At 40.6% G+C, this 21,039-nt stretch overlaps 1 protein-coding gene across 1 annotated transcript in view; it reads right to left on the reverse strand.

The window, feature by feature from the left end:
* Positions 1-5,837: 5,837 nt before the first annotated feature.
* The window catches only part of PLCG1 (phospholipase C gamma 1), a 415,222-nt gene continuing 400,020 nt past the window's right edge, over positions 5,838-21,039 (reverse strand). Inside the window, exon 25 of the mRNA XM_044089015.1 lies at positions 5,838-14,081. Coding sequence (XP_043944950.1) covers positions 14,039-14,081 — 43 coding nt within the window. The 3' untranslated portion in view covers positions 5,838-14,038. The remainder of the gene's footprint in view (positions 14,082-21,039) is intronic.

The raw sequence follows: 21,039 nt of genomic DNA on the forward strand, positions 1-21,039 counted from the left end.
ATGAATTGATAAAGGACAGACTTGTGTGTGGTATAGAAGATGATGCTGTGAGAAAGATTTTGCTTCATGACAGTGATTTAACCTTGAATAAGGCCAATGAGATTTGTCAGATATATGAGCTCACAGAAAAGCACACAAATATGCTTACAAATGAGATTAGCTCTAGAAGGCACAGTGACAAAGCTCATGTTGATAGTATGCAGCATGTTATTAAAAGAAACAGGCCCAAGCACATGGCAGCAACTGTAACCCCTGCAGCACTCGCTGGTAATCTCCAGAACTTTCTAGCAAGTTCTAAGGCGAACTCTGGAAATTGCACAGTCTCAGTGAAGCAAAACAGTGAGTCAGCAAACTCAAAGCATGGGCCCCAAATCAGTTTTATCGCCAACGGTCATAATTGTGGTGGAAGCCATTGTGGAAGAGACAGTTTGAAAATGGGACTGCTTTCATTTAATAAGGAAGTCTATCATGTTAGCTTAAAAGACCACTACTCTAATTTTGCCCACCACATTTTTTCCAACTATGCTGATCTGTTCGAAGAGAAACTAAGCAAACTTCCAGTTGTGTACTCCATGAAGTTAGACCCAGAGGTCAGTTCAGTTATCAGGCCAGCACATAAAGTTCCAATAGCCATACAGGACAGAGTCACAGCTGAGTTAGATAAAATGGTGCAACAAAGTGTGATTTGTCCAGCTGAAACTCCAACTGAATGGGTATCTTCTATGGTGGTAGCTCATAAAAAAAGCTCAGATGACATCGGAATATGTAGTGATCCAAGAGATTTGAACAAAGCATTAAAAAGACTTCATTATCCAATGTGCACAGTCGAAGCAGTCACAGCCGTGATGCCAAATGCCACTATTTTTTCTGTCTTAGATGCAGAGAGTTCATTTTGGCAAATTCGGCTTGACAAGAAATCATCATTGCCCACTACTTTCAGTACTCCATTTGGCAGGTGCAGATTTTGAGAATGCCATTTGGGATAAATTCTGCAAATGAAGACTTTCAACGTGTAATAGACCAAATTTTGTCTGGGTACCCTTGTGCTATTATAGTAGATGACATACTAGTAAGTTCTGGAAAGGACACGTCAAGTCAATCTTAAGCTCAATGCACAGAAATGCAGATTCAGGCTACAAGAAGTTACTTATATTGGTCATTTATTTACAAGTACAGGCTTTTGACCAGACCCTTCAAAACAATCAGCCATTCTTGAGATGCCAGCACCAGACAATGTTCAAGTCCTGCAATGTTTTCTTGGCATGGTCAACTTCTTAGGCAAGTTCATTCCAGACTTGAGCCAATTATCAGCACCACTCAGAGAGCTGACACGTAAAGTGGCATCCTGGTCTTGGTTAGAGCAATACCAAAGAGCATTTGATATCCCAAAACAGATAATTGCAAGTCTACCAACTCTCAGATACTATGATGTTCACAGGCCAGTTACACTTGTGTTGCTTCAAAATTTGGTCTTGGTGCAGTCATTCTACAAGAGGATCACCCTGTTGCCTATGCATTGAGAACTCTTACCCAAACTGAAATGCAGTATGCCCAGTTTGAGAAAGTGCTTTTGGCAATTGTGTTTGCATGTTCGAAGTTCCATGATTATGTTTATGGTAGACTTGTCCAGACTGAAACAGACCACCAACCTTTAGTCAATATCTTGAGAAAGCCTATGCATTCAGTTCCAGCCAGACTGCAAAAGTACAATTTTAATCATGTCTACCAGAAAGGCAAACTTCTTTATCTAGCTGATACATTATCCAGATCGCCCAGAAATACCACAGAACAGCATGAGAATCAGAAACTTGATTTTGAAGTCATGGAAGTGAGAAATTTTTCTTCCATATGTCTTGAGCCGAGAGATCACACTGCCACAGATCCAGTTTTACAGAGGTTTAAACACTATCAATCACAGATGGCTATCAAAGCAATCTTAGTTTACCTCAAGTGCAACCTTATTTTCCATACAGAGATGAGATTTTGGCTGACAAAGGTATAATGAAAGGTCAAAAAGTGATTCTTCCAAAGTCCTTGCAACCTGAGTACATTACTGTCTTGCATCATGGTCACCCAGGAACCAAATCTACCAAAAGAGCGAGAGAGCTAGCATTTTGGCCTTCTATGTCACAAGACATTGAGAGAGCACTTTTATCTTGTTCAGTTGTGTAACAGTAAAAAACCACATCAACAGAAGGAACCACTTCAGCTTAACCAGATTCCTGGACTACCATGCATGAGTCCACACAAAGTTATTTCTGACAATGGCATGCAGTTTACAAGCTGACAGTTCAAAAGATTTGCTGAAGGATGGGACTTTACTCATATGTCACAAGTACTCCAGAGTACCCGCAGTCAAATAGTTTGGCAGAATGTGCAGTTCAGAGTGCAAAACAGTTACTAGAGAAGTCAAAACAAGATAATAGTGATGTTTTGCTAAATCCCTTGAATCTCAGAAATGTACCTCATGATAAACATCTTGGTTCTCCTGCTCAGAGACTTCTGTAGAGACAAGCCAAAACCACATTACCAATCAGTGGTCAATTGTTGGCTCCATTTGTCAAGAACAACAGAACAGTGAAAGCCAATCTGTTGAAGAAGTGTCTAACCCAGAAGTCCTACTACGATAAGACCAGTAAACAACTCAATCCATTACGAGAAAGAGAAGTGGTAAGGATGCAAATGTCCAAAGGTTATGATTGGTTGGTGTTGTGAAGAATACTGGTCCAGAGCTGCGAACGTACACTGTGGAATCAGAACGAACAATGTTTAGGCAGAATCAGAAGCATTTGAGACTAGTGTCCAAACCTATACCACAACACATAGCCTGTGAGAAAGACTATCTCAGAGTGAGTTGTCCGGTGTTCCAATTCTTGAAGTTCTAGAGGATATTCCCATTCCTATGATGAATCTAGAAGTTCCTGATGTGAGTTGTACACCACAGACTGTCCCTGTTGCTAAGTTTTGTCCAGATTGTTATGTTACGAGACATGGTCGCATCTCTAAACCCTGTAGCAGATATGAAGCAACTTGAACATGAACATTGTGTTTTGTTTCCAATGTAAATAGTAATGCATGTTTAACTCTGATATTGTTTTGTATAAAGGCCAATCTTTTTAAGAGGGAGGATGTAGATCAATATATGTATATATACCTTTAAGAAGCTATCCAAGGGCTTGCACAAGTGTATAAATACTGAGCACGTGCAAGCCTGACTGCCATTTTGTAGTTAGCTGTTGAGATGCAAGCATGTATATATGTAAGGTCTGTCTGTTAACTAGCTTGTTTGTATTTTATGATGCTGCTATCCATTCTGATGTGTTTCTATGTATTAAAGCATTTAAATGACAACCTCAGCCTTCGTGCCATATGTGTTACAAACGAACGAGCGACACTTTTTATGCTCACCTAGCTGGCCAGATTTCATGTAACTGAAATTCTGTTTGTCTTCATTTTGCTGTGACACATCATCTCCCCCCACCCAGTCACCTAACACTCTAGTATACCCTTATTAAGTGGTGCCTCATGTAAAAGTCAGCCATATTATAATACAATTTAAGCACTGAAGCTGTTAGAAAATCATCGCAGGCTGGGTTCAGACACCATAGTAATGGCAACTCAGCAGCCATTATAGCCAAACAGACTACATTAAAAGTGTAGTTAAATCACCACAGCATATGCCTGCTTCTGCAAAAAGCCACAGGATGTCCAGTCATAACCCCATGCCACACAAAAGTTAGTAAAGCAGTAACCTATCCCTCTTCTGTGTGCGCTCTACATTGAAGCACAAGTGTTACTAAAACACCTGACACTCTCCTCTGCAGGTGTGCATCTTAGAGTGAATGCTTTGCTACTCATAGGTCAGCTACAGTTGTCACTAATTTGATGAATGCATAAATGCAGACATGCAATATAAACACACAACTTCAGATAATTTTCTGTATAATTCAACCATAAAATGTCAATGTTATTTGATAAAACACTGCTCTTGTTATACACTTTTGGTATATGCCACTTTATGCATGTTCCAACCAAATTATGTAAAAAAAAAAGACCAGCAGCTTTAGTGGTCTACCTTGGTGGGATGGAGATATACATTTTGGAAATAAGAAAACCATCACAGCAGCACAATACTGTGACATCAGGTGCACAGGAAATGTACAACTTAACTATGATTACCTGTGTAACTACACTGTGTTGTAGAGCCACTTCAGAACTATATCTGTGCTGACTCAAACTAATCTTAACTTGTAATGAATAGCAATAAGAAATCCTCACACATTGTCATATCTCTCCTGATAAATAACAGTTATCAATGGTTAGTTCACTGGTAAGAGACGCAAGATTTCTACTTACATTTCCACTGATAGGTCACACACTGCAATTGCTAGACAATGGGTTAGCCATGGTGGGAAAGACTTGTCATGTAACTGTTATCTATTGTTGGGAGGAGGCAGATATATAGTAACTGATGCAAGGTGACCCCATACTGGTGGCTTGAGGAATTTCTTCACTGATGTGGGCCTATTCATATGTTAGTGCATGTATGAGTGCAGTATGGACTGATACAAGCATCACTGACATCACATTACTGCTGACTGAAGAAAATGCACACTGTCCTCCAGCAAGCCAAAGGTGGCCATACTGGCATTTGGCAAAATCCTCCACCAGCTTTATAAACTGTTGATAGGAAACTGCTAGATGTTGACAGCGTAGTAAAACACCATGTAGTTCTTGTAGCCTATGACCTTTTATTCGATACCCATATATCTACTACCAGCTGTACGGTATCTACAAAGAACTTCCCAACTGATCCTCTATGGAGTTCAGAGATACGTCAGGGATGTAAATATTATCAGACTGGTTACAAAACAATGTACCCTGTATTTTCTGTTCTGTAGCCTACTCAGAAGTCATTTGGTGCAATTTGAGAAGGTGCAACGATTCCTCAAAGAGACAATCAATGGCTATAAGACTCGTCTTATAACCGAAGACCACTGCACCTTCCTCTCTCTCTCTTTTCTTTCTCCATCTTCTCTGTATCTTATCATCTATGCTTGAGATACAAATGCATTAAAAGCCTCCTTGCTATTTGAAACCATTTGCTTAGAATACCCCCCCCCCGGGGAACCTGAACAGAAAAGGATATTTGGCCTCAGCAAAAGTTAATATCGACCATACTGTGAAATGAAAAAACTTTAAATCTCAAAGACTCCCATGCCAATGGAATAAATTATCCCTTTTCAGTTCAACTGAGCCTTCAAGAAGGGATTGGATGGCTACCTGAGCAGGTATGGGATCTGAGGGCTCAGGTTCTTCAGTAGCCAATAGACTAAGTCTGTTCACCAGACCTATGAACCTAGCGAAGATTTCAGAAGTTCAGACTCCAAGGGGAGTCACAAAGCATCTTCAGCCATGGCAGAAAACATTGGTACAACACAGGAAAATGGCAGGTTACTGTAGGCAGAGAACACAACTGATGGAAAACTCAGGATAGCTCAAAATCAGGTGGGGAACACTGTCAAGATTCTGTCAGTAATACTGCAAGTTCTTTCTTGAGATGTTATAAAAGTACATTCAATGTCTCAGCATCTTTGAGTTCCTTCTTTTTTGCAGTACACAGTGCAATAAACTTATTCTGAGCTAACTTTCACCACAGGTGTGTGTGTCTTTTATTCCCCTCTTCAGTTTTTTTGATAAGTCACATGCATTATCAGTCAATCGACAAAGTGCTCAGAGCTAAGGAAAACAGACCAGGGATAATAACATTTTAAGCTACATAGAAATTTTAAAACAAATATTGTATGCAACAAATAAGCCAGTGCAGACTCGGCAACTATAAGAAAAATATTGTGTTTTGTTTATTAAATCAATGGGACAAAGATTCCCTGTTACTGTAGAAGTAACCAGGGAATGCAACTGTACAAAAACAAAATAAAACATATAAGACAAGATAAATATGCAGTAACATAAAAACACAAGTCTTAATTAAAAAAAAAAAAAAAAAAAAAAAAAAGCATTTTATGAAGTGAGTTCAGACTTCTTTGCCCATTTCTTTTTACCTGCATGTTAAATGAAGCTGGAAATGATACTTTATAGTGCAATCCATTTTAAAAATAACATTTAAGAAAATAAATGAACTTTTTTTGGTTTTCATAAACAGCTCACAGAGGATGGCATTCAAAGCTAGATCTTCATACTGCACTTAAAAACTTTGCTGTAAAGATAACAAGACGTCACAGCCAAAGATAATGCTTAAAACATTTTTAACCAATATAGTTTTAACTCCCCCACCATACACATTATGCCAATTGTTTATTCTTCCCCACACTGTTTGAACTGATATGCCAATGCTCCACTTGTTAGGTCATGATGTTTTCCACAAAATTCAGCGATAGCACCTCATAAAAAATAATAAGAAACTAGAAATAAACAATGAAATCAGTTTACAAGCAAATTACCTCACGAATGATGAGAGAGAGAAAGAAAAAGAAAAAAAATAATAATTATACAGTAAGGGGGAAAAACAGAATCTTGAACACTTAACAATAGTCTAACACCTGCTCATACAAATCGGTCATACCTCTTTACTATGTAAAGTATTTATAAGTCTGTCATTTTGTAACTGCAATAAATTCCTTGATGGCTAGTGCAATGGAAGAATATATTTACAAAACACACAGTCCTCTGATTAACCTTTAAATCAACTTTAGGCTTGTTATTTTACCTGTTTACTAATTTCCTTAAATAAATGGTGATATGATGTCTGCAGCAGAAACACAGCACTTACTAACTGCTGTCAGAAAAGGCCTGCAGATGCCTCCCTCAGGTCCCTCTAAAGTGCAGCTGTCCACAATAAGGCACACAACAGATTTGCGAGTATTCAACGCAGTGGTTGATTTTTCCAGAAAGTCTTTTGTAGTGGATGGAACACTCAAATATATACTTCATGTACTCTTTTATGCAGATCTTAATACAATCTCAAAGTAATGTTTACATGCCTGGGTATCTACCCTCTTCCTTTATCCTATTCACAGCATTCTTACAAAAGGGAGAACAGATGTGTGAATTCTCAGTGTCTCCAGTTCCTGATCCTACCCCTCTGCTGAAACGGGTGTTGTATTTGGAAGGAACATACTAGCTGACAAAGTTTCACAATTGCAAACTCCTTGAATTTCACTAAAAGGCACCCTTACTGTCATGGTGTAGCAACTTAAACATCTGAAGCCAGCAGGAGCACAGTGTTGTCCTATTTCAGAAGGCCTTCTACAGTGGGTGAAGTACTTTGGTAGAATCCCAGCCAGTCCCCTAAAACCAATCGCAAGCCAGAAAAGAATAAAAGACAAAGGGAGGAAGGTTTCAGTCAACATGATTTGAAGGTACAGTCCTCCCAAAGGAGAGGAATTTCAAGCCATACTGCCTGTCAATGGCATGTACAGATAACCAAAATGGCCCTGTCATAGATACACAAGTATTTAGTGTGGACACATTCCTATGACATGTACTACAGGCAGCCTCCCTCCCATTGCAATATCCTATAAATGCACTAGCTAAGAGTCTTCTCCCCTAACTAGTGAGAAAAGATGATATAGCAATCATCCCAGAAAGGATCACATTGTTAAATCTGATTACCATATGAGCAAAAATTCTGTACACTGAAATACTGGAGTGCCCTAAAAGAAGAATCGCTCCACAAATCAGAATCTAATCTTACACTGCATGCGTGTACTGGATAACGACAACATCAGAGCAGAAGTCCAAGTAGCTTCAACTACAGAGGACGCCAAGAAGAAGAGCTTGCAGTGGTTCAAGCACAGGTGCAGGAAAGCAGAAGACAACCTGATGAAGATGATTTAGGGGAGACAGGAAGAAGGTAAGAAGAGACAAGAGTGTCCATTAAAAAGATATATGGATTGTGTGAGAGAAGACCTGTGATACTCAGGCATGACTGTCAAAGTAGGCAGGAGAGAGGCACTGAACTGAGACAGACGGCAACAGTTGATGAGACACCCTTATGTGATGTAGAAAGTGGAAAAAAGGGAATGCGATGATGATGATGATGATACAGTAAAACTGGCTACAGCTGGTTTAGGAATGACAGAGAAGAGGGAGATGGAGGTAAAGTAGCAATCTAGAAAAGGATGGGCATCAGATGTGAAGTTAAAGAGAAAGACAGACACTAAATCAAGAAGAGTGAAGGTGAGTGAACAGAGTCATTCCTATGTTAAGTACCCAGGCAGTTAAAGTAAAAGAAAGGGGAAAGCTGGTACATCATTCCTCTGGATACATTAAGGGAGAAGGATGAGAGACGACAGGAAAGAATAAAGGAGTGGAGTAGAAAGAACAGGATAATAAGCAAGGGGAGCTGAATCTGTTAGGAAAATACTGGAATATTCTAAGTTCATGGGTAGCAAGGTAGCAGTTCATCAAGATCTTAGAAAATAACAGCGTCAGTTAACTACTGCAATACTGTACCAGGACAGACAGTATTTTGTCAGTGTTGAGGTGAAGGCAACATTATTCAACAGTGACCATGACACTGTGTGGTTTAGAGTGAGTGGGAGGGGAAAGGGTAAAGGTACAGCGTTACAGATGATGTTGAGGGATCATAAGACACAGAGGATTATGCTGAGCTGGAAGAGAGTCCATGATGAGTTAAAAAACTGGAATCAAACTGTGGGAGCAACATGCTACGGGAACAGGTTAGAGATGAAGTCATCAGAGACATGTACATTTGTGCAAGGTTGAGGCAAAAAGAGGAAATGGCCAGCTAGCAACTAGTACAGAAGAAAAGGCCTAGAGAAGGCCTACAGGCAGAGAGAGAAAGGGGTGAAAAGATGGAAGAGGCACCAAAGAAACTAAAAGTAGGCTATTAGAGATGGTGAAAGAGCAAAAGTGCAGCTTAAATAAGAGTTGGTAAAAGGGTCATGATGGTGAACAAAGATTTTTTAGATTTACAGCAGAAAGGAGAAAGAGAGAGGCTGACCTGGCCAAGGCGTATTGAACATGTGAAGGAGATCACAAAAGAATGGCAAAAAGCCATATTGAATGAATAGTCTGATTCAGTCTTCAGAATGGAAATGCAAGGGGAGCATGTAGGTTCAAGAGGAAGGTAGAACAGAGAAAGAGAGACAGACAGCTCAGTGCAGAGACAGCTGGATAGAGAGTGAGGAGGTGGTGAGCATACTGGAAACTGTTACTGAGGTTAAAGGACAAGGACCCACATGATTACATCAAAAAATAAACAGGAATATGGTCAGTATGTTGACAGACCCAACTCAAAGAAGATCTTCCATAAGATTTGTCAGTGTCAATGGCACAACAGGTAGCACACAGTTGCCTTTAGTGCAGAAGGTTGTGGGTTCTATTCCCACACCAGGTAGATCAATTTCTGACACTGCAGTGCAGCATAAGGGAGGATACACTCCTGAGTGTGCTGTCCTTCAGATGAGACACTTAACTGAGGCCCCATCTGCTTGAGTTAGTGGTAGCTCAGGTGGATGTAAAATATCCCACAGAATCTACTGAAAAGTATATAGGAAGTTCCGTAATGCCTTGGCTAAATTTCCCTACTAGTATAAACACCACTTTGGGTATCTCATGAAAAAGAGGCTACTGGGATAGTGGGACTAACCTAGTTAACAAAAGATAAATAAAATAAAAATAAAGATTACTGGCCAGTGCAAAAAATAAAAAAAAAAACTCAAAAGGAACTACAAGTCTGTTGAATTAACAGCTGTCGCAGAGAAAGTTAACAGAATCCTGAGGAAAGCTGGCAGCATTCTCACAGGACAACAATCTTTATGAAAACAAAATTACAGGTTCATGACCAGAAGGATCCGTCGCTCCAACCAGATCTAATTTTCTGACTGGATTACAGGTGAACTTGATAACAGAGTACCACAACAGGCTGAGTCCCACAAAGAAGACTGACAGGACAACTGGGGGTGTTGGAGGTAGGATTAAGACTGAGGAACTGGATAGCTGCATAGAAGTAACTAGTGGTGAACTGCAGGGGTCTGTCCAAACCCCCTACTTTTCAGTGTATTTGTCCCAGAAATATCTGAGCAATCCTGGACCAGGATTAACTTCTTTGCTGACACTACAAAGGTAGGTGCAGCAATAAAGGATGGGTGAAGAGTTTAAGAAAGGATTTACAACTGATGGCCAAAGTGACAGAAAGATGGCTACCAAGCTTCATTGCAGACAAAAGCAAAATTTGTACATGGTCCCAAACAACCCTGGTGTGAGATATCAGCTGGGAAGAATAGAACAGAACTAATGGCAAGAGAGGAGGGAAAGGCTCCATGGGTGTTGTTAACACCTGGAATGTACCACCAGGAGCAGAGGGACAGGGCAGTAACAGCAGAGAACAATGCTGGGGTAAATCCTCTGAGCAGTAGACCCTACGAGCAAAGAGATACACTTTCAATCAACAGAGTGCTGGTCAGACCACATTTTCAACACTATGTGCAATCCTGAAAGCCATTCAAGGAAAGAGACATCAAGCACCTTGAAAAGTTCAAAGGAAAGCCACTAGACAGGTGCTTTGGATGGGGGGGGGGGCTGACAAGACTACAGACTACAGGAGCTACAGCTCTTCTCAGTAGAGACAGGAAGGGGAGATGATATTGGTGCCCAAGATCACATTAAGGAGATTTGAAGGGGTCTTCATAACTAGGGAGAACAGAGGTGCAGGAAGGAGCATACTGTAGGGACTAAATGTTCCCTTTATCTCCAACACTTATTTCTTCACAAAGAGGGTTGTGGATCTCTGGGAATCTGAAGAGGTATTCAGCAGGGCCTGGAAGAAGTGAGGAAAGGGTGAAAAGGATACAGAACTTTAGATGTATTTAAAGGGCACACTACCTAACCCTACTGTTCCCCGCAGTAATCATCTAAAGAAATAACACGTGCCTTCATGGTATGTGCGTAACAACATGATACATGATACAGGAACTTACAGTTAAGCTTTACACACTAATGTGTAGAATCAAACTTTGAATTCCTTAAAGTATATATATAGGAACATTACAGGGATCTCCTAAGTAACAGGAATAAGCAAGAGCTGAGCAGACAGAGAGAAATGTCTCCTGCTGGAGACGATTAAGACCCAAGAAGACAAAGATCCAGTTCTTTACAGAAAGTGATGAAAAAGCAGCATACCATGCCAAGAAATGTCCGAATAGTGGCAGCAGATTTAAGAGACACAATAAAGGATGAGGAAGATGGTAATTCTACACCACAAACACAGCTAGCATTAGGGTACACACAAAACCCCATGTCCACTGAGACCTCTGGGCGATTTGTTTATTGCTGGAGAGTCCCCAAGGAAAAAGCAAGTAAGCATGCATATCTTAGTCATCAGACTCTTGGTAAGCTTCAAAAAAAAAATCTGCATTTCTAATGGTTATCATTGAAGATAAATAATGTGATTTTTTTTTACTAAAATAAAGCAATGGACACACTTTTGGACTACAGGTCCTTCACCATGCAATCTATTAATTTAAACACTGTATTTATTTTTCTTGCTTGTCACTGCTGTGATTATTGTTATTTATTTTAATTAAGTACACTGCATTCCTCTGTTGTCATTTGGGAATACAAATGTAGTTTGTTTGAAGACTGTCTACTATAAAATATCATGAAAACAGCACCTGCTATGATAGCCTGGGAATTGCCAAAGGTTCCTGCTATCATCTCATTTTGCGATGACAAGTGACAGGAGAAGAATCTGGTCTGAGCCTGTTGTAACTCATTTATTATGGTGAATATATGATAGCATGACACCAGGACAGAATTTTCTTCCAAGTACAACTGCAAGTTTTACAGGAAAGATGGTTGCCTTTTCATCTTGAAATGGTCTTGTATTATTGTCATGTAAGATAAAACAAGAAAAAGTTATTACTGTCTTTAGAGTGTAGTAAGGATTAAACAGATTTTCTGAAGATGGGAAATGGAGTGCTGGATTGCATGTTGGTGCACACACACACACACACACACACACACACACACACACTCTAAGATATGGATGGATTATGCAGGCTGGAGGGGATATTTTTTTCCTGAGTATACACCTCACAGTTAGTAATAATGTCGGATAATGTTTTGCAGAATCCATCCTTCTCCAGAAGATGGAGAGTTGGTGGTTGGTTGTGATTCAACTAACCTACCTTGAATTCTGCAACTGGATTTGACTTGAAATATATCCCCACAACATCTGGAAAGTTCTACATTTAGCAGAAAGTGTTTGTGGAATGCACACCACAGTACCACAATGCATACAACAGTAGTATCTGTCAGTAACCATCCTATTCCTTTTGACTCCTATTTCTAGGATTAATACACCCTAGTGCTTGCCTATGCCTGGTTGCACCTGGGCTGTGTGTGGTAACAGGTTGCTAACACCTTGTATCCTCTAATGACATTTTATTTAGCATTACTAAATGTTGTCCCCCCCGAGCATTTATTGGCTGTGGCCAACTGTTTACTGTCTTGCTATATTATATCCTCATTATGATAACAACGCATCTTGTTGCATTCCAAACCAAAAAAAAACTCAGAGGAAGCCACCAACTTGTTGCATTACTTGTGCTTTTCTGAATGTATTTATTACTTTATTTGAGCTTACTGTTGATGCATTGAGAACTATGCTGTGGCACCCATGCCCATTGCATATGATGTCTCTTGAAACAGAAAAAGAAAGCAGTTACTTAAAATAACATCTTTTTAACAGTTTTTGATAGAAATGGGTAATTTCACCAGCATGTAGCTAAACAAGACAGAATTAGTTACAGTTAAAATTTCTGCTAGGAAGGGTAATAAGTCATTTAACTTGGGTGCTTTAAAACAAACCTAAAAGAAGCTGTGGACTCAATGACAGGTTTCTGTTGGTGGATAAAAGCTTCTCGGCTGGAAACCCAAAGAATTTCAGATGCATTATTGAGAAAAAAATAGATATAAAACTGCCCAGCAGTTAAACATAATCGCAGAATAATTTTTGAACCAAATGAAAGTAATTAAGGCACCAGCTACTTTCCCTCTCACTCTCTATAAAAACAGACAGTAATAATGGGTGTTTTACTAAAATTAAAATCTGGGATACACAGTGAAAGATATTTGTGTATGTCCCTAGAAATGGGCACACTGCAAATGTTTTTACTCCTTAAACTACCTAAAGATCAGCAGATGAAACTGCTTTCAGAGTTTATCATGATTTTACACAATTATCAAATGGCTTGACATCCCCCTTTTAGTCTTCTTTTCTACTTAAAGGCAAGATCTGTATCTGGAATGTGCACCAATGGGACAAGGTATGGCTACATGTTGAGCTAAAGTCTGAAGTCCCTAGCAAACAAGGCAGAGTATGGGTTTAAAAGACAGAACACGAGTAAAGCCACTGTGCAGGAGCAACACAAGTAAGCAAGTAACGAGTGCAGTGCATCCTGTGTAACAGAGATCATTTCATTGTAATACTGACAGACTGCAGCACAAGACAGAGCCATGCTTACATTAATAAAACAGCCATATATAGGACAGCTTTTGTGAGGTGAACACTTTCACAACACTTTTCATTTTAGGCTGTAATACTTCCAACAGTACGCAGTAAACGGAACAGTTCCAGCAAAAGTCTTCTTGAGAAAAAAATTCAGGTATATCATCCTTTCAGAGATTATGGGATGGGTACGAGGCAAAAGGATAAGGTATGGTTAGTGACATAGGAGATTCTCTAAGTACACCAGTGTTTTCATGTGCTGATACCTGAAAATGATCAGCAGATCCCCATGTGAAGATGGTTCTGTCCAAACAATCCTGCAGTCACACTTTAGGGAAACGTGTCTCACTTGGCACAAAATACTCCAAGCTGAAGAGTTTTTCTTCTTCACACAGACACAGTTCTGCTATGTTATATTCAACAGTCCAGTACAGAAAAGCTGCTTGAAAGTAGGCCAAAGCAGCCACATTTCCAGAGAAACCAGTTCACAGCTTTCAATACTAATTGAAGCCCCAGGGGCAGCCTGTGCTGGGCAAAGTGAGTTTATAATCTGTTGTCTCCACTTAGCTTGGTCCTTCTCAGTAACCTACAGAATGAAAAGAAAATGGATCAGCAAGTCTGTTTCATACAAAGATGCATACAACTGTCTGTAGTTTTTGCTTCAAAATCCCCCACATTCCCTCAAAATTCTGTCTTTGAGCATGATAAAACTCCAGCATAAACTCATACTGAAAGATGAAACATAAAATTATTAAGTGTTATGTTTTAATTTGTGCATATAAAGAGACTGTAACAACAATATGATTTGTGATGCACTTGGGTAAAGAAGCTCCTGTGGGTCCTTTAAAATATGGAGTCCAGTTACACCAGCTACTTTAACATTATTAATGACATCACTTTACCTGTGAATGGCACTAACACAGCCTGCCAAAACAGAACTAATTAAATCTTTCAACGGTCAGGATGTGATTTTTTTTTTAACTTTTTAACTCATAAACACAAGTCATATAAATTGGACATATTGTGGTCACACACAAATACTCCTACATGCATAGGGATTTATATCCCACATATATAAAAATAGGTAGCCTTTGAGTCACATTGCAGCATATCTATGGTGTGATTTCTGGAGTTATTCTTTTAAATCTCTTTTTCTCTGATTGTTAGCCTCCAAATAGGGAAACCATTTAACTTCAGGCAACACGTCTTTCCATTCCATATGAAGTACAATTGACTTGCTCCACAGCTACACATCACCCACTTCAAAGAACACAGCAAAGCTGTGCTTCCCAAGTTACCCTGGGGTGGGGTGGGGAGCTGTAATTATTGTCAAGGTGCAATCCACACAAGACATCGTAACTACTTCCTACAACAGCAGAAAGCAAGGAGCGCAATCCACATGAGTCATCATAACTACTTACTACAAAAGTAGACAGTAAGGACTGCAATCCACACGAGACATAAAAATTACTTACAGCAGCAGAAAGAAAGGAGTGCAATCCACACGAGACATCAAAACTACTTACTACATCAGCAGACAGTGAGTGCAATCCACACGAGACATCAAAACTACTTACTACAACAGCAGACAGTAAGGAGTGCAATCCACATGAGACATCAAAACTACTTACTACATCAGCAGACAGTAAGGAGTGCAATCCACACGAGACATCAAAACTACTTACTACATCAGCAGACAGTAAGGAGTGCAATCCACACGAGACATCAAAACTACTTACTACAACAGCAGACAGTAAGGAGTGCAATCCACATGAGACATCATAACTACTTACTACAACAGCAGACAGTAAGGAGTGCAATCCACACAAGACATAAAAATTACTTACTACACCAGCAGAAAGTAAGGAATGCAATCCACACGAGACATCATAACTACTTACTACAACAGCAGACAGTAAGGAGTGCAATCCACACGAGACATCAAAACTACTTACTACATCAGCAGACAGTAAGGAGTGCAATCCACACGAGACATCAAAACTACTTACTACAACAGCAGACAGTAAGGAGTGCAATCCACATGAGACATCATAACTACTTACTACAACAGCAGACAGTAAGGAGTGCAATCCACACAAGACATAAAAATTACTTACTACACCAGCAGAAAGTAAGGAATGCAATCCACACGAGACATCATAACTACTTACTACAACAGCAGACAGTAAGGAGTGCAATCAACACAAGACATAAAAATTACTTACTACACCAGCAGAAAGTAAGGAGTGCAATCCACGAGACATCATAACTACTTACTACAACAGCAGACGCTAAGTAGTGCAATCCACATGAGACAGTAAGGAGTGCAATCCACACGAGACATCATAACTACTTACTACAACAGCAAACAGTAAGGAGTGCAATCCACACGAGACATCATAACTACTTACTACAACAGCAGACAGTAAGGAAAGATGTTCTTGTAACAAGTAACTCCAGAAGGCAACAAAAGAAAAAACTGTGCCAACCAACACAGAGCTGAAGAAAAGCCTCAGTTCAACACTTCATAACTAAAGGACCATTCATTCTCATGGCACAAAATCAGCAAAACAGCACAACTAAACTGCTTCATCAATCCTATTTATAACAATAATACCCATCTGTTAAGCAAGTTGGCCCACTAGACACACAGTCCTTTCTCAGGGGTGACCCAGGAGCAATACCTGGTTCAGTGACTTGCTAGAGGTTACACAGTAGGCAAGTGAGGGCTGAGGGAATCAAATCCTGTATCACAGGAACTACATGGGGCTTAACCCTCAATGCTAACTGACAGACTTCCATTACCATAGACTAAAATCAGCAATGGAAGAGGGCTCCTAAAATTTAAAAAAGGTAATGTGAGAAAGAAATCTCTAATGCCTATAGTATCAGCTGTCTCATAAATAACAAATACATTTATGCAGTATCTAGCTTCTGGATAAAAGTATTAACAACTTTACAAAAAGATTTATCCCTGAGTGAGCATTACTTATATGTGCATCCCAGACAGACACCAGCTTGGTTAATAACAGGAAAAAACAATACTTCTCTTTAACAGTGAACCTGTAAGCCATCTTAAAAACTACAGACCAATAACTTCACTTCTGACAAAGTACAGTTGTGTACCTACCATAAATGTAGATGTTCGAGTGTATTCACTTGTTGCAGTCATTACACTTGGGTTATCCTGCTGGCAGGCTACCCGCAGTCGGCCAGAGTTCCAAAGTCTTGGTCCGGCGTCAGCTGCTGTCACCTCTTCCCTGACGTTAGTGCGCAGGGGTATAAAAGATGCAACCAATGCCATTTTCTTCAGTTTTTCTTGCCCCAGATGTCAGGTGCCCCCAAATATGAAGGCTGAAAAAAGAAAAAATTATGCCAAAAAGCATGCATGTAGTAAAATAAACATTTTCTTCATCTACAAGCAAATACACCACATAGGTTGTATAGAGTTGAGAAGCACAGAAAAGTCCTAGCAAAGAAAAGGAGGATGGTGGGTGGGTAACCTGGACTGCAACAGTGAATAACACTCGAACATCTACATTTACGGTAGGTACACAACTGTACTATGTTCATCATGTTTCACTGTTGCAGTCATTACACTTGGGTTGAATCCCAAAGCTGAGGTTGGGTGGCTGGGCCTAAATAGGATTAGGAGAGGCTACCAGCCCCTGCAGAACTGCAGTGGCAAAGCCTGCTCTGGATTTAGAGTAGAGAGGTAAGTGGTAGTGTTTGGTGAAAGTGTGCACTGAACTCCAGGTTGCAGCTTCTAAAATGTCTTTGGTTGGTACCCCTCTGAGAAAGGCTGCTGCTCTGGTAGAATGTGGCCTAATGCCCTTAAGCACTGATTCGCCATGTTGTGCATAGCATAAGCGAATGCAGTGTCCTATCCATTTTGAAATTGTCTGCTTTGAGACGGGCTTTCCTTGTGATCCTGCAGCGTAAGCTACAAACTGTTGCTCAGTTTTTCTGAAAGCTTTTGTTTTGTCCAAGTAGAATCGTAGCTGTCTGTGTATGTCCAAAGTGTGCAGAAGTCTCTCCCCTTTATTCTGGGGATTTGGGTAGAAAGTTGGGAAATTAATGGTTTGATTAAGAGCCACACTGGAAATCACCTTTGGCATAGATGTTGGGTTTGTCCTTAGAGAGACCCTGTCCTGATGAAAAATGATGAAAGGTTCCACTGCCATTAATGCTTGTAACTCTGAGACTCTTCTTGCTGAAGTTATTGCTAGGAGTAGAGCAGTTTTCCATGATAAGAATTTTATATCAGCTGTGTTGGCTGGCTCAAAAGGAGGCAGTGTGAGTTTTTCTAAAACAAAATTGAGGTCCCAAGTAGGTATTGGTGCTCTCCTTGGGGGTCTTATATTTTTTGCCCCTGTGAGGTACTGTTTTAGTAGTGGATGTGAAAAAATAGGAGGTTCCGTATTGTAATGAGCTGAAATGGCAGAGGCATGGATCTTAATGGATGAGAAGGATAGGCCTTTGTCCAGCATCTCAGTTAGGTATTGTAAAATCTGAGGCATATTTGGAACAAGTGGTTCGAGTCCTTGTGCCTGGTTCCAAGCACAGAATCTCTTCCATTTTTCTGCATAAGATTTCCTAGTGCTGGGCCTCCTGGCTTCTAAAATGACATCCATAACAGTTTTAGAGAGAGGTGTGGTTTGAGTGGCTATATTATCTGCCATGCAGCCAGATTTAAGGTTCTGAGTTGACTGTGCAGAATCTGATTGTTTTGTTGAGTCAGAAGATGAGGAATTTGAGGTAAAGGCCAGGCTGGGCCTTGAGACAAGCTCTTTAGGATTGGGTAACAGTGCTGCCGTGGCCAGTCTGGGGCAATCAGGATCATTTTTGGCTTCTCTTGTCTGACTTTAGGAGCACCTTGGGAAGAAGAGGCAGTGGAGGGAAGGCATAAACTGTCAGGGCTTTCCAGCTGAATGATAGAGCATCCACTTTCCATGCTTGTGAGTGATAAGTTCTTGTGCAGAATTTCTGTAGTTGGCAGTTGTGAGGGGAGGCAAAAAGATCTATGTCTGGGCATCCCCATTTCCTTGTTATCATGCTGAAGACCTGTGGATTTAGTTTCCATTCGTGCGGATCCATGAGATTTCTGCTTAGTTCGTCTGCCAGTGTATTTTTCATTCCTGGCAGGAATTGTGCCTGCAGATGTACTTGATAGGTCAGTGCTGTGTCCCACAAAGTCATGGCTTGCCTGCAGAGGGGGTAGGAATGTGTGTCCCCTTGCTTGTTTATGTACCACATAACTGTGGTATTGTCCGTCTTTAGTAATAGTTGTCCTGGATGTAGTAGATCCTTGAAGGCTGTCAGGGCATTCTGTACAGCTAGCATCTCTTTTTGATTGATGTGAAGATACCTGTGTTCCTTGGGCCACGTGCCCTGAATACATTTTCCTGCCATGTGTGCCCCCAGGCATAATCCAATGCATCCGTTGTTATTGTCTGCCTGGCTGTGGGTAAGGTGAAAGGCTGTCCCTTGTTGTGGTGACAGGTCCGAGATCACCATCGAAGCTCCTGTTGTAGGCAGGGAATTAGAGTTATTATTGTTTCCAGGCTGTGGCAATGTTGAGTCCAATCACATTTTAGATACCATTGTAGTTTCCTCATATGCAGTCTTGCATATGGAATTAGTAGAATGCAGGATGCCATGAAACCCAGGGCCTGCAGAATTTTTCTTGCAGGGAGCTGGGTCTTTGTTGCCATCATTTGAAAGTAATGAGTCAGATGCCTTTGCTTGTCTGGCGTGAGATAAGCCATCTGGGCAGTTGTATTTAAAGCTTGCACCCAGGAATATTATCTCTTGAGAGGGCACTAGTTTTGATTTCTTTTCATTTACTGTGTACCCTAGGCAAATTAGTAATTGTTTTACAAACGCCAGATGTTTTAATAGAATGTCCTTGCTCTCTGCTTGAATAAGGTAGTCATCCAAGTAGGAATATATTTGAATTCCTTTTTGTCTGCAAAATGCAATTACTGGTGCCAGGCATTTTGTGAAGACCCTGGGTGCAGTAGACAAGCCAAAGGGCAGTGCAGAGAATTGGTAATGCATTGAGCCAGCTATTAATCTGAGGAATCTTCTGCAAGATTGTTTGATTGGGACATGCAGGTATGCCTCCTTGAGGTCCAAAGTAACTAGCCAAGCCTTCTTGCCCAGCATGGGTAGAAGTTGCTGCAGTGTTAACATTTTGAATTTTGGAACATCCAGCAAAGTATTTAGGATTGACAAGTCCAGTATTGGTCTCCAGGCTTTGTCCTTTCTGGGTACCAGGAAAAGTCTTGAGTAAAATCCTTGTCCCTATTCTTGCTGTGGTACTCTTTGAATAGCTCCCATGTCCATGAGAGCAGCAATTTGTTTTTGTGCCTCTGCCCATTGGTTTTGTGGCAGGTCCGACATACCTTTTGATTTTGGAAGGGTGTGAAAGTGGAACCTGTAACCCAGAGAAACAACTTTCAGTACCCATTTGTCCTGGGTGATTATGTGCCAATTTTGTGAGAAAAGTGCTAGCTTTCACCCTAAGGGTGCTGCCAAAAGTTAAGTGCTTGGCATTTGCAGAGGGAAGTCATTGGGACTGTTTCCTATAAGGTTGTGATTTGTCTTCTCCTCCTTTGGGGGCTGAAGCACCCCATTGTTTAGGTCTGTAGGAGCCTTGGGGCTGAGAGCTGCCTCTTGGGTGTCTGTATCTGCCTCTTTGTGGCCTGTCTGACACCGGAAAGGACCAATTTTTTGAAGGCCAGTTTCTGCTAAACCTAGGTGGTTGAACCTGTAAGAAATCCTTTACTGTCTGCATTGATTTTGCTTTATCCTCCATTTTCTTTAACACTTCTTCTGCCTTAACACCAAACAAAGTATCATGCTGTAGTGGAGCATCCAATAATTTTACTTTAACATGTTCAGGTAAACTTTGTTCTTTCAACCAAGCATGTCTTCGAATGACAGAGCCTGTAACTGCGGCTCTGCAAGAAGCCTCTAATGAATCTAAACCACATTGCAGAGTATGCTTTCCCACTTGTTCAGCTGCATGCAGTAAATCCTGCATTTCCTTATTGTCAGGACCTTCTGAGTTTGTAAGCATTTTTTGTTTTAGCAAAGACATGAGGTACTGTTGATATTTAAGCATGTGAAACTGGCAGTTTAAAGCCCTTACAGCTAAAGTAGCAGAAGTGTAAACCTTTTTCCCCAATCTATCCAGAGCTCTAGAATCCCTATTAGAGGGGACAGGTTTTTTTGCAGTGGAAGCCTTAACCCCTTTGGGACCCTGAGAAATAGTTTCTGGGTCAGCAGCAGGGTTTTTATAAAGAAATTTATAAGAGTCAGGGACCCTGTAGTACCCTGTCTGGCTTGACTGGTGCAGGGGGTAAAGAATCAGGAGACAAACTGGATTCAGAGAAAACATCATCAACAATATCAAGCACAGGTGGGGGTAGTCAGGGGCCTGTGCTGAGGCAATAAAAGAAAGTCTCTGAGCCTTTTCTTAGATTCTGAATAATCCTGGCTCTCCCAATGGAAATGCTCCCTCATGGTGTGCAGGGTTT

Source organism: Protopterus annectens, chromosome 12.part0 (genome assembly GCF_019279795.1).
Source record: "Protopterus annectens isolate FY-2018-M chromosome 12.part0, PAN1.0, whole genome shotgun sequence".
Lineage (NCBI taxonomy): Eukaryota > Metazoa > Chordata > Ceratodontiformes > Protopteridae > Protopterus > Protopterus annectens.